Source organism: Nilaparvata lugens, unplaced genomic scaffold (assembly GCF_014356525.2).
Source record: "Nilaparvata lugens isolate BPH unplaced genomic scaffold, ASM1435652v1 scaffold2937, whole genome shotgun sequence".
NCBI classification, from domain to species: Eukaryota; Metazoa; Arthropoda; class Insecta; order Hemiptera; family Delphacidae; genus Nilaparvata; species Nilaparvata lugens.
Window position 1 is genome coordinate 1 of NW_024090366.1, and position 15801 is coordinate 15801.

General features: G+C 34.6%; 1 protein-coding gene across 1 annotated transcript; it reads left to right on the forward strand.

Moving 5' to 3' along the window:
• Positions 1-1034: 1034 nt before the first annotated feature.
• On the forward strand, positions 1035-15420 carry LOC111050909 (zinc finger protein 239-like). Its single transcript, XM_039444140.1, has 4 exons — positions 1035-1376; positions 11342-11486; positions 13727-14111; positions 14275-15420. The coding sequence occupies exons 1-4, from the start codon at positions 1365-1367 to the stop codon at positions 14780-14782; spliced, it is 1050 nt and encodes a 349-aa protein (XP_039300074.1). The 5' UTR covers positions 1035-1364; the 3' UTR covers positions 14783-15420.
• The last annotated feature ends 381 nt before the right edge of the window (positions 15421-15801 follow it).

The following is a 15801-nucleotide window of genomic DNA, read 5'->3' on the forward strand; positions in this document are numbered from 1 at the left end:
GCAGTCTTTGAACAGACATATTGCTCCTTCTTTTGCAGCCCTTTTTCTTTTATAAACATTTTGAAGATGCTGCTGCAAACTATAAATATTGAACTTTTTTTTGTATAAACTACAATTCAAATGGAATGATTTCTCAGACATGATGGCTACACTGATTCACAATGTTTGCCGACTGTACTTGCTCATTATTGTTAACTGGTTCACGAGAACGAAGTAACTGTTATTTTTCCAAGGAGCCGGTAACAAACTGCTCCAACGAATGTGTTACTCAAGGGGTCGCATGAATTGGGAATATCTGGAACTCAAAATATCTTGCAGCTGGCCGGAATTGGATATATATGGAACTCCAAATATGTTGACAGGCGGAACTCCGAATATCGTGCAGACCAGCAGAACTCAAAATATCTTGTCAGCTGGTGGAATTGGAAATATATCGAATTCACAATATCGATCGTTATTAGCAAGACTGTGTAGATGTGGGATAAAACAATTTTATCGCAAAACAAATAAAGGGTTCTATAGTTAACCTAAAATAAATTTATCAACAGTCGTCAGTCTTGTTTGTTGAAACAGATAACAGAGTTTTGAAAGCTTGCATGATATGTATGGATATGATGAATATAATTGAAAAAGAACGACATACCAGGTCCAAAAGTATTCTATTCCCAAATTTTGATAATGAAAAACAAGTCCAAAAAGATCAGCCAAGTTGTTTCTACTGTTTAAAGTTCTAGTCCAATATTTCCATTCAAAATTAATATATAATGAGCTATGAATTACCCTAAGTGGGCTAATTAGTCCATATCATTCCAGAAAATAAGTCAGTCTTGAACCATTTCTCAATAACAAACACATTACCAGTACTCCCACTTTGGCACTGATATTCTGAGTTCCAGATATTTCCAATTCCGCCAACTGACAAACAAATAATTTGAGTTCCAGATACTCCCAATTCCGCCTAGCAACATATCTCGAGTTCCGGATATTTCCAATTCCACTGTCTGACAAATATTCGGAGTTCCACCCAGCAACAGTTTTCAAGCATAGGACATTATTTAACATTGATTTTGAGTTCCAGAAATTTCCAATTCCGCGGCCACTACTCAAGCAGATACTACGCTTGCGCAGTTGAAAGGTACAGGCGACACTCGCCTGTCACACCGACCCGACCACAGTATACAAATTCTGTGCCCACACCCACATAGCCCCAGATTCTGCTTTACTTTCTCCTTGATAGTAATCAGAAGGAAGTTTATTTTTCTTTCATAACAATATCCTTACAACTCAAATCTATAATTAATCTTTTATACCAAAAAAGAATATAAAATATTGATAACTCACACCTTTTTTCTTTCAAGAAACTAATGGATGAATTGGTAAGTACCTACTTTGAAATAAATTTCACTTGATCATAACCTAAAACAACTGTATTGTGAATATTGTTGATCTTCTCTATATAAATGCAGATGAAAATAATAATTTTGTACTTCTAAGTTATCTTTCAAAAAGATGAATAATTTTTTTCAATTGAAAAAAAAATCTTCTAATTCAAAACTTGTTTGTGAATTTCATGTCTGTGACAGCAAAATTGATCACTGAGCTGTAGGCTTATCTTCCGCATTATGCTTTAAGAATAAATTAAGATTTTGTTAAAGTTTAGTATGACCAATCCAATAAATGCCCTTTATTGTTTCTAGTGTCATATGCATCTGTTCAAATCTATATAGGCCTAGCCTAAATAAAAATCGTGCTTTAAATTTTGACATTCAATAACTTTTTTGTGTGCATCAAATTTGTAAAATTAGTAGAAATAGTAAAATATGAATAAATAAATATAAAACTAAGCACATGGAAAGTCCATATTGAGATGTAAATGTAAATACTGATTGTTGGATAATTTTCATAAAAATATAGTAATGCATCAGATTAAGCTAAGGCTAAACACACCTGATGAGGCGCGGCTTGGTGATACAAAGTGTTGATCTTATGGAGATTACCGTTCCACGCCATGCCCTATTCAGTGTGTGTGAGTTCTTCCATTCAAACCAATAAGCAAGAAGCAACTGCATGTTGAGGAGATAAGGATGAGGTGGTTTGGGCATGTACAGCGACGGGAGGAGGATTATGTTGGACGAAAAGTGCAGGATTTTGTTTTGGATGGTGTGAGAGGATGAGTGGGCGAGGTAGACCAAGGATGAGGTGGGGAGATAGAATAGCGGCTGACTTGTGGGAGAGTGGTTGGAGGAGAGGAAGCATTGGATAGGGCTTTGTGGAGAGGCAGACTAAGAGAAAGGAATGCCGACCCCATTTAAATGGGATAAGGTACAGCCAAAGAAGAAGGAGAAGAAGAACTGCATGCAAAATGCTGCATCGCGCCTCCTCAGGTGTGCATCCAGCTAAAGTTTGTCATGAGATGCATTAACCATTTGGCAGTACGAAGTTTGCCAGGCCAGCTAGTCTAGAATAGAATACATTTTATTTCACTTGCTTAAAATGCAATACAAAATGAATATATAGTACATAGTATATATTTATGCATGATAGTTATAGAATATAATTACAAAGCTTTAAAAAAATAAAAATATATAAATACATACCTAGCATATTACTTATTTATGTTTATAAATAATAATACTGCACATTTTTTAATTTGACGAGAATTTTGTATTTTGACCAAATGAACATAGAAAAAACATCTCGAAAATACAAGTATATTATATCAATTAACATTGCATAACCAAAAAATAATGAATTATATGCATGTGGATTATATGCATAATATTGATGCAAGTAGAATAAATACTAGCTTGCAAAGTGAGAGAAATATTACTTGAATGCAAGCAGGAATCGATTGGTTCTTCAAGCGCACACACCAACACACACATTACAAAAATTATAAATGCCTAATAGGACTCAAATTTTGAGGTACAAAATTATTCAAAGGGTGGATAATCAAGTTCAATGCAGCACAATAAACCATTCCTAAACATCATTTGGATGAGCTTCGAAAAGACAAGGCTTCAGTTTGGATTTAAATTTTTCTAAGGTTCTCAAATTTTTAATTTTTGTAAGCAGAATATTTTAGAACTTCGGCCCAAGAAACAGAAAGCACTTCTGAAAGAGAGAACAGCTTGCTTTAGGGCATCTCACCAATCCCAGAGTTATCTGCTGTGTTTGCTGGAAATGATTACTCTCAACCATGGGCTGACCATAGCTTCAACTCATCCTGTAGAATAGAGCTAGGACTTTGAAGACGTACATATGTCTGAGAGACAATGCATTTATCTGTTTGAAGAAAGGGAAAGGATGTGTTTGTCTGTGAACTCCAAATATAACTCAAACAGCTGCTTTTTGTAATGTAATTATTGATTTGATGAGTAAGAGTATGTTAAAACCCAGCATGCATTCCCATAATCCATTCTGTAGTTAAGAAAAGCAAAGTATAGTTGATGCAAAATATTTGGGGGAATAATTGGCTTAGGTTATATAAAACTCTTAACAAGTAGAATAGATGCTTCCTTAGACCCAAAACAAGGATATTCCATGACAATTTATCATCTACAACCAACCCAAGATATCTTATAAGACTGATTTCTTCCTACAACAGTGCAGTTACACTGCATCGTACTGCATTTAATTTCATGATAAAAAAGAGGGACATTCAACACGAGTGGTGATGACAAAGAAAAAGTTAAAGTAATTTGTTTTTGCAGCATTTAGTGTTAACTTATTGTAATCAAACCAAAGGCGGAGTATATCAAGATCTTGCTGCATCATCACGTGCAGTTCATCAACACTTTTATTTAGATGAGTAGGAGAATGCAGTGTCATCAGCAAAAGACGTTGCAATGCCATTGAACTTGTAAGAGGTCATTAATATACACAAGAAATAGAAGGGGTCCTTGGGGCAAGGAATAGTCCAGAAACCTTTACATTTCTTGCATTCAATCCCAAATAAATCTGTGAAATGAAGTTATATAATGCCATTTCAGTACTCAAACCATCCTGAAATCCAAATTTGCTCTTATAAAAAAGTAATTACTCTCCAAAAAGTGAAAAATCCTCCTCACAATCTTCTCAAATATTTTTGAGAACTCAGACAGAAGAGATATTGGTCTGTAATTTGAAGGATCCGAACGACTTCCACTCTTGAATATAGAAATCACCTTGGCAATCTTCAAGGGATCAGGGAAAATACCTGTATATATACTTGCATTAAATATATCATATAGAACTGGAACCGATGGAATTGCATTTTTTTTTAAGATGCGAGGAGATACAATCAGGACTAGGAGACATACCATCCTTCAAAGAATTTATTTCAGTAAGGATCTCATGGAAATCTATTGGTCTCATGAAAATGGTATTATAGACATTCTCTGATTCGAAACAAGTTTTGTAATTATCTATAATATTTTGAGTCAATGGACTTATTGAAGAAATTAGTCTGGTAAGAACTCCGATGAAGTAATTATTGAAAGAATCAGCTACCATTTGCACATCAGATATTGCCGCATCATCTGTTTCCAATCAAATAGTATGTTTCTTCTTCGAGGTCTGTCCACATGAGTTATTTATTCCCTTCCATTGGTTTTTTACTTTCCTTGTCCTATTACCATAAGTAAGGAAAGTATTGCTTTCCGAAAAAAATTAAGGTACCCCAATTTCTATACGTTTCAAGGTCCCCTGAGTCCAAAAAAGTAGTTTATGGGTATTGGTCTGTATGTGTGTGTGTGTGTGTGTGTGTGTGCGCGTCTGTGTACACGATATCTAATCTCCCAATTCACGGAATGACTTGAAAATTGGAACTTAATGTCCTTAAGGATACGACACAAACAATTTCTATCTAACGCAATTCAAGATGGCGGATAAAATGGTGAAAATGTTGTCAAAAACAGGGTTTTTCGCGATTTTCTCGAAAACGGCTCCAACGATTCTAATCAAATTTATACCTAGAATAGTCATTGATAAGCTGTATCAACTGCCACTAGTCCCATATCTGTAAAAATTTCAGGAGCTCTGCCCCATCTATGCAAAGTTTGATTTTATATTCTCAATCATCAGGCTTTAGATACAATTTAAACAAAAAATTCCAAGTGGAAAAGATTGAGCGTGAAAATCTCTACAATTAATGTTCAGTAACATTTGCACCTAAAATTGAAAATAAGCTCGAAATTCGAGAAAATGTTACTATTTCAATTACAAACTATTGGCAACTATTGATTCTATTAAATCATTATTACTTTGAAGAGATAGTTAACTTCGTGTGTCTCCAGCCTTATTGTCCTGTCACCAGCTGGCTTGGATCTTTGAATTGTAGACTTAAGATGCGCGGGAACACTAGCGTCAGGTGATAAATTTTCATAACGGCAAGGAAAGTTGTGTGAGTGCGCCACACCAGATTTTTATAGATAGGTCTTTCAAATTCGAATAGTACTTTGTTTTCTCTAGTTTGATCCATGTTTTTATATTATTTTTCAAAGCAATATAAGAATTTTTGATCCTATTATTATTAGGATTCCTAGATAGTGCCTAAAAAATCTTATCACGATTTTTTAAGACTGATACTAGTAGAAAACCAAAAACCACGCCTAGCATTTTTTCTCATGATTTATTACCGACTTGATGCCAATCAGGAGGTCTACGTATTTTTATTATAAAAACGTCACAGTAAACCGGTAAATTATAAATTATTCTCGGTTTAGGATCATCTGTCTTGAATATTTAACTTCCTTCCAATCAATTTTCCTTTCCTATCCAGGGGCTTCCTCATCCTAAATAGTCTCGGTCGCCCTCTTGACGTACCTTATTCATCCGATTCCTTTTGTTTTACTCATTCATTCACTATAAATAATCAAGCATTAAAATTCAAGTAATAGTGACTCATAACAGTTATGAAGTAAGATTGGTATTTTTCCTTTTTTCTTTTAATATGAGTGTTTGTGGAAAGTGCTCCAAACAGATTATTCGTACAGAGAAAAATAAAATAGTCTGTAAAGTGTGTCGGGTTACATTCCATGGTACATGTTGCAAGCTCACAATTAATGAAATAGAGTTTTTATCTGCCAGCAAACAGTGGATGTGTGAAGCGTGTAACAAGGAGAGAAGACTTAGTAGAGGTGAGCCCAACTCTTGTTTAGTTAATACGGAGTTTTCACTAACCACAACAAGTATGGGAATTACATTGGAGGAGCTCAAAGAAATCCTGGAAAAGCATAAGCAGGAAATACTCGACGGCCAGAGCAAGCTAGAATCGCAACTAAATAGATCAATTGAGATGTGCTTCGGCCTAATAAAAGAAAATTCTCAAAAGATAGCTGAACAGCAGGAGACTATTGTTGCTCAAAAGGCTATGATTGAGACACTAAAGGCAGAGAAAAAGAAATGCGAGTCGAATATGAGTGCTATGGGGAAACGTCTCAGTGAGGTTGAACAGTACTCTCGAAAAAACACGCTGGAGATCTTCGGAATTCCTGAGAGCGCGACTGAGAGTGATGCATCACTCAAGAAGACCGTCGTCGACGTAGGGAAAGCGCTGGGGGTCGCCATCAAGGAGGAAGCAATAATCGCCTGCCATCGTATTCCAGCTGCCAATCGCCCTGACAAAGGTATCATTGTTAAGTTTCTGCGAAGAGATGAACCTGACGGGCTGCTCGCGAAGAGAAAGGTAAAAAGAGACTTTTCAACTAGACACATACCTGGACGCACGGATGACAACCTCATCTACATAAATATCTCGTTGTCTAAGGAGAGGAGGATTCTTTTTTCCAAAGCACGTAAGTTGAAATCACAGTTCAACTACAAATATGTGTGGACTGACAGGAATGGTAGGGTTAAAGTGAGAAGGGATGACGACAGAAAATCTAAGGTGATTGTGATTGATGATGAGAGTGAATTGAATCGCATTATAGAGAGGGAAACTTTGAAATGCGGACCTAATGATAGTTGAAAATTTTACAACTTATTTCAATTATTTATCATACAATGTCAGACTTAATTCAATGGTTTTTTCACAATGTCATAAAATGCTATCCTATGTTACTAATTTTATTCCTTGCCCTGCAAATATGTTGTATTGTATGGTGAACTTTTTAATTTCTCCTGGAATTCTCTATTACAAGAACTTAGCCTATACTAGTAATAAGGTCACAAGATGCATTGGAGTATGTGATTATGATTATGCAGAGTACTACAAGCATGCCCATATTATGTATGTAATAGGAGATTATGCATCTAGGCAGATCATCTTTATTTTTGATTACATATTTGTATTGAAATTTTTCTATATCATATTCTCATACCGTGCTGTGGTTCCATTGTTTTTTCTGTGTTATTGTTGTTTCATGTCCACATACACTAAATTTACTTCTAAAATTATTTTTGCGTTGATATTATAGATTATGCCAGTAGCAAAACTTCTTTGTTCAATTGAGGAAACAAATACATTTATTACAGGATCAGAAGGCATCTGCATATATCACCAAAATATAAGAAGCATGCACTCAAATTTCGACTTATTTCTATTGCATCTTAACAGCCTTTCTGTGAAACCATTAATAATTATACTTAGCGAGGCGTGGTTACAGCATGAGAAGGATGTTCTCTTATACCAAATAGATAACTACGAAAGCTTTTCCGCATTTTCTGCTTTGTCTAGAGCTAGTGGTATAGTGGCTTATGTGCATAAATCTGTTGTTGCAGTGTTGGGAGATTTCGCAATTCCAAATTGTGATTGTTTGCTTTTAAATTGTATCTATGGTAGTCTCAAATTTTCGGTTATGGGAGTTTATAGATTGCATATTGGTGATCGTCAGTTATTTGTTAATAATTTGAGACTCGCTCTTGAGAATATTCCAATAAATGAATTAATTTGTCTAGGAGACTTTAATATTGATATAGGCTCAAACGATATAATTGCGGATGATTATCTTGACTGCTTAAACAGTAATGGGCTCGAACAGTTGATTGATATCGATACTAGGGTAACAGAGATATCATCGACTTGCATCGATCATTTCTCTTATCGCTCTATCCGGGTCACTATCAGTAGAGTTGCCGTAATAGATAACTCAATCACAGATCACAGAGCGGTAATAGGCTTCTTGCCAGTTGGACAAATGAAAAGAACTTTGTGTGATTGTCCTGAAATAAATAAACTAGATTATCAGCTACTTTCTAATAACATCAGATCCCATTCATGGACCAATATACTCGAAATAGATGACACAAATACTGCATTTAACAAATTTTATGAAACCTTCAATAGTATTTTAAATAGATCCACAATTAAACGTAAACTAAAAAATAAAATCAAAATGATAAAACCGTGGATGACACCTGGATTGTCAAACAGTATTGCTGTAAAGGATAAATTATATAAGTTACATAAACGAATGCCAAATAATACCGCTTTAAAGAATAAATTCATAGCAATGAGAAATAACGTGAAGCAATGGGTAAAAAACGCAAAATGTAAATATTACTCTGACAATCTGCTTTTACACTCCAAGAACTCTAAAAAGAAATGGGAAATTCTGAAATCATTATTACCTGGTGAGAGCAATAGTATTCAAAATATACAGTTAAATGAGGATGGAACAATCATCAGTGATAGTAAAAGCGTTGCAAATTTGTTCAACGAGTATTTTATTGATCTACCTGAAAAACTCTCCCAATCTCTTCCACAAGTATCAGATGATATAGTCCAGCAGTACAATTACGAATTTCAAAGCGAGCAAAGTCATACGACCATCTTTCTCAGCCCGATTGATGAATGTGAAATAATAAAAAACTCAAATTAAACGTCAGCTCTGGTAATGATGGATTAACATCAAGAATCTTAAAGGAGAATATCACTCACTTGTCCACTGTTATAGCATACTTATTTAATTTGGCGATAGTTGAAGGGCAGTTTCCAAAAATATTGAAAACAGGTACCGTAATCCCTATATTTAAAAAAGGGGATAGGATGTCCAAAACAAACTACCGTCCCATCTCACTCTTACCTACTCTATCAAAGGTGTTTGAGAAACTTATTAAAAAAAGATTAATGAACTTTTTAGATAACAACTTTTTCTTCTCCAATCAACAGTTTGGTTTCAGGCAGAATCTCAACACCGAGCTTGCCCTTCAACATTTCCTGCAAAATATATACTTAGGATTAAATAAAAAACAAGGTAATTGTGCTGCTGGATTGTTTATCGATATCAGTAAAGCATTTGATACTGTAAATCATGATCTTCTGCTACATAAACTGTGGCGAGCAGGTATTAGAGGTGCACCCTTGGAACTGCTTGGAACTTTCCTACAGGGAAGAAGTCAGGCAGTAAAAATTAATAATCAAATTAGTGACTTGCGTGATATCTGTCATGGGGTCCCTCAAGGGTCGGTCCTGGGACCTATATTATTCTTGATCTACATTAATGACTTATTCAATGGTGACTTTAAGGGACAATTAACAACTTTTGCAGATGACACTGCCTTATCATACAGTCCGGACCAACAGGACCAACTTGCTTATGACATGCAACAGGACTTGAATAAACTGTCATTTTGGTTCACTTGTAATAAGTTGGCAATGAATGTTCAAAAAACTAATTACATCTTGTTCAGTCTAAGTGGCAGTAGAAGTTTTCCTATGCCTATCTTCCTCCACGGATTTCACTGTAGGCGTGACTCTTGCAGTTGCCCTGTTGTGAAAATGGAATCCAATGTAAAATATCTAGGGGTGCTTCTAGATCATAACTTGAATTGGAAGTCCCACATTAAGTCCCTCAAGAAATCTCTTCAGTTCTACCTTAGAACAATATTTAAATTAAAGCAGATGTGCAATAAAAGTACCCTGAAAGAGATTTATTACGCATTTGCCCATTCAAGAATAAGTTATGGATTGAGTTGTTGGGGAAGTACATATTATTCCATTTTGGATCCCATTATAAAGCTACAGAAGTCTTTTATCCGAATAATTGCTGGTGTAGGATACAGGGATAGCACTTTACCACTATTTCAAGAATTCGAGATACTCCCTCTGAGACACATGTATATCCACAAGGTACTTAATATTTTCTACCTGCTGAGTGGGAATGATGGTGTAATAGTAAGCTATTGTGAGGTGGTGGAGGGCTCTCATTTGACGCGAGGAGTACTGAATCGCCATCTCCGAGGATTGAGACCTAACTGTACCCTTTTCAAAAAATCTTTTATGTTCCTCACCCCAAAATTTTTCAATCTTTTACCTATACACATCAAGATTAATTTTGGGTCCCAAAATAATAAGTATTACATCAAAACTAGCATAAAAAGATGGCTACTAAACTGCGATAGGGTTGGGGTGGAAATGATGTACAACTCCGTAATATAGTTCCAAAGGCTGTTCATTTATTTCCTTGTACACTGCGTATTACAGTCCCAAAGGATCCAATGGTAATTGAATTGATTATTCTAAATGATATTTGAGTACTGTTTAATTAAAAAAAAAAAAATATATATATATGTTATATATTTATTATTATTCTACGAGCCATTTTATATATGGTTGTTGTTGTATTATGTATGTTGCGGTTTCGGTATTCTAAATTTTTCAACCCTTACCTTATTGTGCTTGCTAATTTTGACTTTTGTCTGAGATTTGCGTATCATGTCTTATCTTGAGCTTGTTGTTATTTTATTTTATGCATAGAATTTTCCACTCTTGCTGATTTATGTATTTCTGTCTTTATCAATTCATCTCAAATTAATTAATTTATTATTCTTATTGTATTTTTTCATTTAAAGAAAATAGGTATTGTATACACTATTTTAGATAGTTCTTAGTTTTATTTAGTTATATATTTTTCTCTCTTTCGTTTTCGTTTTCAATAAATATTGTTTTTTTTCTGTCTCTCTGATGCTCCTCCATGCGGACGTGACTTAGTCACTTGCATGGTAGAATATTTCTGTATATTATGTGAAATTTCTGCAAGTGCAATTTTGTAATTATTTTGTTTTTTTTATACGGAAATAAAGATTATTATTATTATTATTATTATGATAAGAACCAAAGATAACAAATGTAGAATTGGAACCATACTATAGTAGTCCATCTGACATTTGTTGTAGAAGTATAATATCCATATTGATGTTTTCAAATTTGGATTAGTGCTTTTTGGAAGATTTCTTTTAAATTCCTCGAATTGAATGTGCTTGACTTTCGGATTTTACTAACATTGACTACATCTGATTCAGTATCTGCTTCTTAAAACAATTCTCAATTGCCCAAAGTGTCACTGTTTGTGATTGATAGACTATGTCAAGTGTGGAATGAATTTATTGTCTTCTCATTGATTGTGATGCCACATTGCAGATGGCGGCAGTTAAGCAGGAGAATGATAGCAGCCAAGAACCAGCGCCAGGGTGCAGCACTGCAGGCTCTCCAACCGATGATGGTTCCAGCCAACAATATTTGATCTCTGGCTACAATCTCATATTCATCAAAGAGGATGCATATGGTGAGATTCATTCTATCACTATCCAATTCTTGATTGATTAGCTCTGCTTAGGCGATTAGATTGTGGCAAATTCCTCACATGAAGCTTTTTCATATTCAGGACTGGAAAATCCTGTAAGAGAAAATGTGTAACTATGATATTTCCCAGTAGAATTACAATTAATACTCTCTGTAAAGTCACAAACTTGAAACTACACAATGAAAACTCATATTTAATTGAGTGAACACCACTTTCAAATCTTTTCCACATTACCAAATGAAAAAGTTCTGTAATTCTATTCTATTTCAAAAGATGTACATCTTATTATGATTTAATTCACAATGGGAATAAAACTAAATGATTATTATTATTATCTTATTATGAACTCAGTGATTAAAATGATAATTACTGAGTTTTATTATTATTTTTAATTTTCATCACATTACTATGTGAGTTTTTCATCAAAATCTGTCTATGACAAGACTTTGATGAATTATTCTGCTGCTAGGTATGAGAATGCCCTAACCATTGATACAGTGTTGAGCATCACTGCCTTCTGCATCAAGTAGATCTTGTTTCTCGAGGCACCCAGATGACTTAAGTTTGCAGTCACTTTTCCCCCATCAATCCAACTGCAGATATTATGACTGGAACGATTTCCACTTTCTCTTGATGCCAGATATCCTTTTTCTCAGCTGCCGGGGGGAGACACTTGGAAATCTTTTCACTATAGTAGTGTTCCATGTTATGGCAGCATGGAATGCCTACATCTACTAGTAGTTCTGTGTACAGTAGAACTCGAGCAGTTATAAACCGCAGCCACTTATTCTTATACTGTCTATCAGAGAAAATCCTGTCTGTATGTCGTGTCTGCGAGATATCGGTGTGAAAACGGCTAATGGCTGTTCGGGTTGGTGTATCAAAAAATCTAATCTCCTTTCAAGACATACTGGCAACAGGACAGCCGAAGTTCAAAGCAGAGAAAGTTCGAGAGACAATACTATGTTATTTTAGTTATTAATTGCATGCCCTATTGCACATAATCAATAATTCATTTAATAGTGCATAAAAATTGCATTCAATGAGGCATGCAATTAATAGTCTACACTGCTTTTTTACCACGTTACATTGAGATATTGAATTGCATGCGTCATGGCATGCAATTTATTATCTTTCGAAAGCTGATTTATGATGAATAATTTTATAGTCTGATTTTTACTCTAATATTGGCGTATGAAGGATACTCCTTTCTCCCTTTATATTATCCTTGAAATGCAAAATTTCCAAATAACATTTCACATATATCGACGCGCAATTTAAAAAGGAACATACCTGTCAAATTTCATCAAAATCTATTGCCATGTTTCGCCGTAAATGCGCAACATATAAACATATAAAAATTTGAACATTCAAACATTTAAACATTAAGAGAAATGCCAAACCGTCGACTTGAATCTTGAACCTCACTTCGCTATCAATTAAGACTGTTTCCCTAGTCAGCTTATTCATCAGTATTAAATCTGGCCTGTTATGTGGAATCGTTCTGTCAGTCAGCACAGATCTGTCCCAATACAGCTTGTGGGTATTGTTCTCTAGGATTGAAGTTGGAGCATATTGATAGTAAGGGACTTTCTCAACAATCAACTTATGCCTTAATGCCAGGTCCTGGTGCAGTATGCCAGCAACTTTATTATTATTATTATTAGTATTATTGTATTATTAATGTATCAATAAATTATTATTCACTTGAGATTTACAACCATTTTTCTTTTTATATGATTTGAATTGAAAATAATTATTTTGAGATCACTGTTTGATTATATCAATTTATTATTTCTATGTTTTGTTTCCTTATAAAGATATAATGTAAAACTTGACTCCTCCAGTCAAACCTTCTTTTGAAGGTTTTGGAGTATCTATATTTCGTCTGGTGTATAATTTTTGAAATTCTCCACTGAAAAAGAATTTCCTCATCATTTATCATTCTTGTTTATTATTCTTAATTTTTTGTTTCTAAGATTTATTTTTATAAGTGTATTTTTCATTCTTGTTTGTTATATTTTCTGTAATAAACTCCCTTCTTCTGGGGGTACCATACCAGGACAAAGGAAAAGGGAAGGAAAGAATTATAAACTCATTCATTATTATTAGTCATAATGCCATTATTTAAATTTACCTCTGATATATTATTTCCATTATCACTCAATTTCAATGTTTTTACTAGTTTTTTTCTAGTTCATTTACATTATCAATGTTTGCAGTTGAGCAAGAGGCAGAAGGAAGTTCAGTGAAGAGTGAAATGGAGATGTGGCCTCCAAACTGCATCACATCAGGAACTGCCAATGCAACAGAAGTGGGTGGACTGAAGGCACATTCAATCTCTCCAGTGGAAAAGTGTACTGAGCCATCTGTGACTGGCAAAAAGACCAAGCTCTACAGTTGTGCTGACTGCAGCTATGAAACACACCGTTCCCATGATTGGAATAGACATATGAGAAAACACACTGGGGGAAAGCCTTTCAGTTGTGAGATTTGTGACTATAAATGTGCATATTCAAGTAATTTAAAACGACATCTCAGAACACATACAGGAGAAACACCTTTCATTTGCGAATTTTGTCACTATAAATGTGCTCAATTAATTAGTTTGACATCTCAAAACACATACAGGACATACACCTTTCAGCTGCAACTTTTGTGACTATAAATGTACTCAATCAAGTACTTTGAAAAGACATCTCAGAACACATACAGGAGAAACACCTTTCAGTTGCAACTTTTGTGACTATAAATGTGCTCGTCCAGATAGTTTGAAAATACATCTCAGAACTCATACAGGAGAAACACCTTTCATTTGCGAATTTTGCGACTATAAATGTGCTCGTCCAGATAGTTTGAAAATACATCTCAGAACTCATACAGGAGAAACACCTTTCATTTGCGAATTTTGCGACTATAAATTTACTAAATCAAGTAATTTAAAAAGCCATCTCAGAACACATACAGGAGAAACACCTTTCAGCTGCACTTTTTGTGACTATAAATGTGCTTATTCAAGTAATTTAAAACGACATCTCAGAACACATACAGGAGAAACACCTTTCTTTTGCGAATTCTGTGACTATAAATGTACTAAATCAAGTAATTTGAAAAGCCATCTCAGAACACATACAGGAGAAACACCTTTCAGCTGCAACTTTTGTGACTATAAATGTGCTCGTCCAGATAGTTTAAAATACATCTCAGAACACATACAGGAGAAACACCCCTCAGCTGCAACTTTTGTGACTATAGATGTGGTGACTCAAGTTCCTTAAAAAGACATCTCAGAACACATACAGGAGAAACACCTTTCAGCTGCAACTTTTGTGACTATAAATGTACTCAATCAAGTTATTTGAAAAGACATCTCAGAACACATACAGGAGAAACACCTTTCCGCTGCAACTTTTGTGACTATAAATGTACTCATTCCAGTAATTTGAAAAGACATCTCAAAAAACATACATGAGAAACAATTTTCAGCTGAGAATTTTGTAAGCCACATTTACTCATTCAAATTCATTTAATTTTTTAGTAGTTCAAGTCTTTAGTGGATTATATTCACTAAACACTTATTAGCAATTCATATTTGATGAATAGTTTCAAGTTGATATTTTGCTCCGCCATCAACTCATCGCCATGTATCTTGCTTGATCCTCTGCTTCTCCTTGAGTAGCTCTCCAAGTCAGCCTTAACCTGATTCCTCCATCATAGCCTACGTTTAGAAACACTGTCTTATGGTGTTCACATTTTTAGTTGATATCTGTCAGCATGATGAAACCCTAGGTCACAGAATACATACAGAATGGAAAGTCGGCTATAGTGAGGTCCACCTTAAAAGTATGGCAGTGTTTGATTAGCAATGGTATTGCTATCTTTGTCTATCATTCAATAAAGTGGATGGTGTTATATCTTTCTCGATTTGCTCTGTTACCAGATCGTCTTTGTAGAATTGATAATTAATTAACATAATATTTCATCTTAATTATGAAAATTCATTATGAAATTATTGAAAATATAATTTCTTGCTTGATAAAATATAATTGATTATTTTAAACAAGAATGAAAAGTTAATATGTTACATCGATAAACCTGTATCAGCTACCATCTACAACATTTTAGCCACCATCTTGAATTGTATTTGATCGAAATTGTTCATGTCGGATCCTTATAGTGTAAGGACCTCCTTAGGTTCCAAATTTCAAGTCATTCCGTTGATTGAGAGATGAGATATTGTGTACACAGACGCACATACACACACATACAGACCAATACCCAAAAACCACTTATTTGG

What these genes read in the sequence shown, in the direction of transcription:
- LOC111050909 (XM_039444140.1), top strand. An exon ending in CATCAAAGAGGATGCATATG is followed by an intron (nt 11,487 to 13,726) that starts GTGAGATTCATT and finishes CAATGTTTGCAG; the next exon opens with TTGAGCAAGAGGCAGAAGGA. An exon ending in AAATGTGCTCAATTAATTAG is followed by an intron (nt 14,112 to 14,274) that starts TTTGACATCTCA and finishes TCGTCCAGATAG; the next exon opens with TTTGAAAATACATCTCAGAA.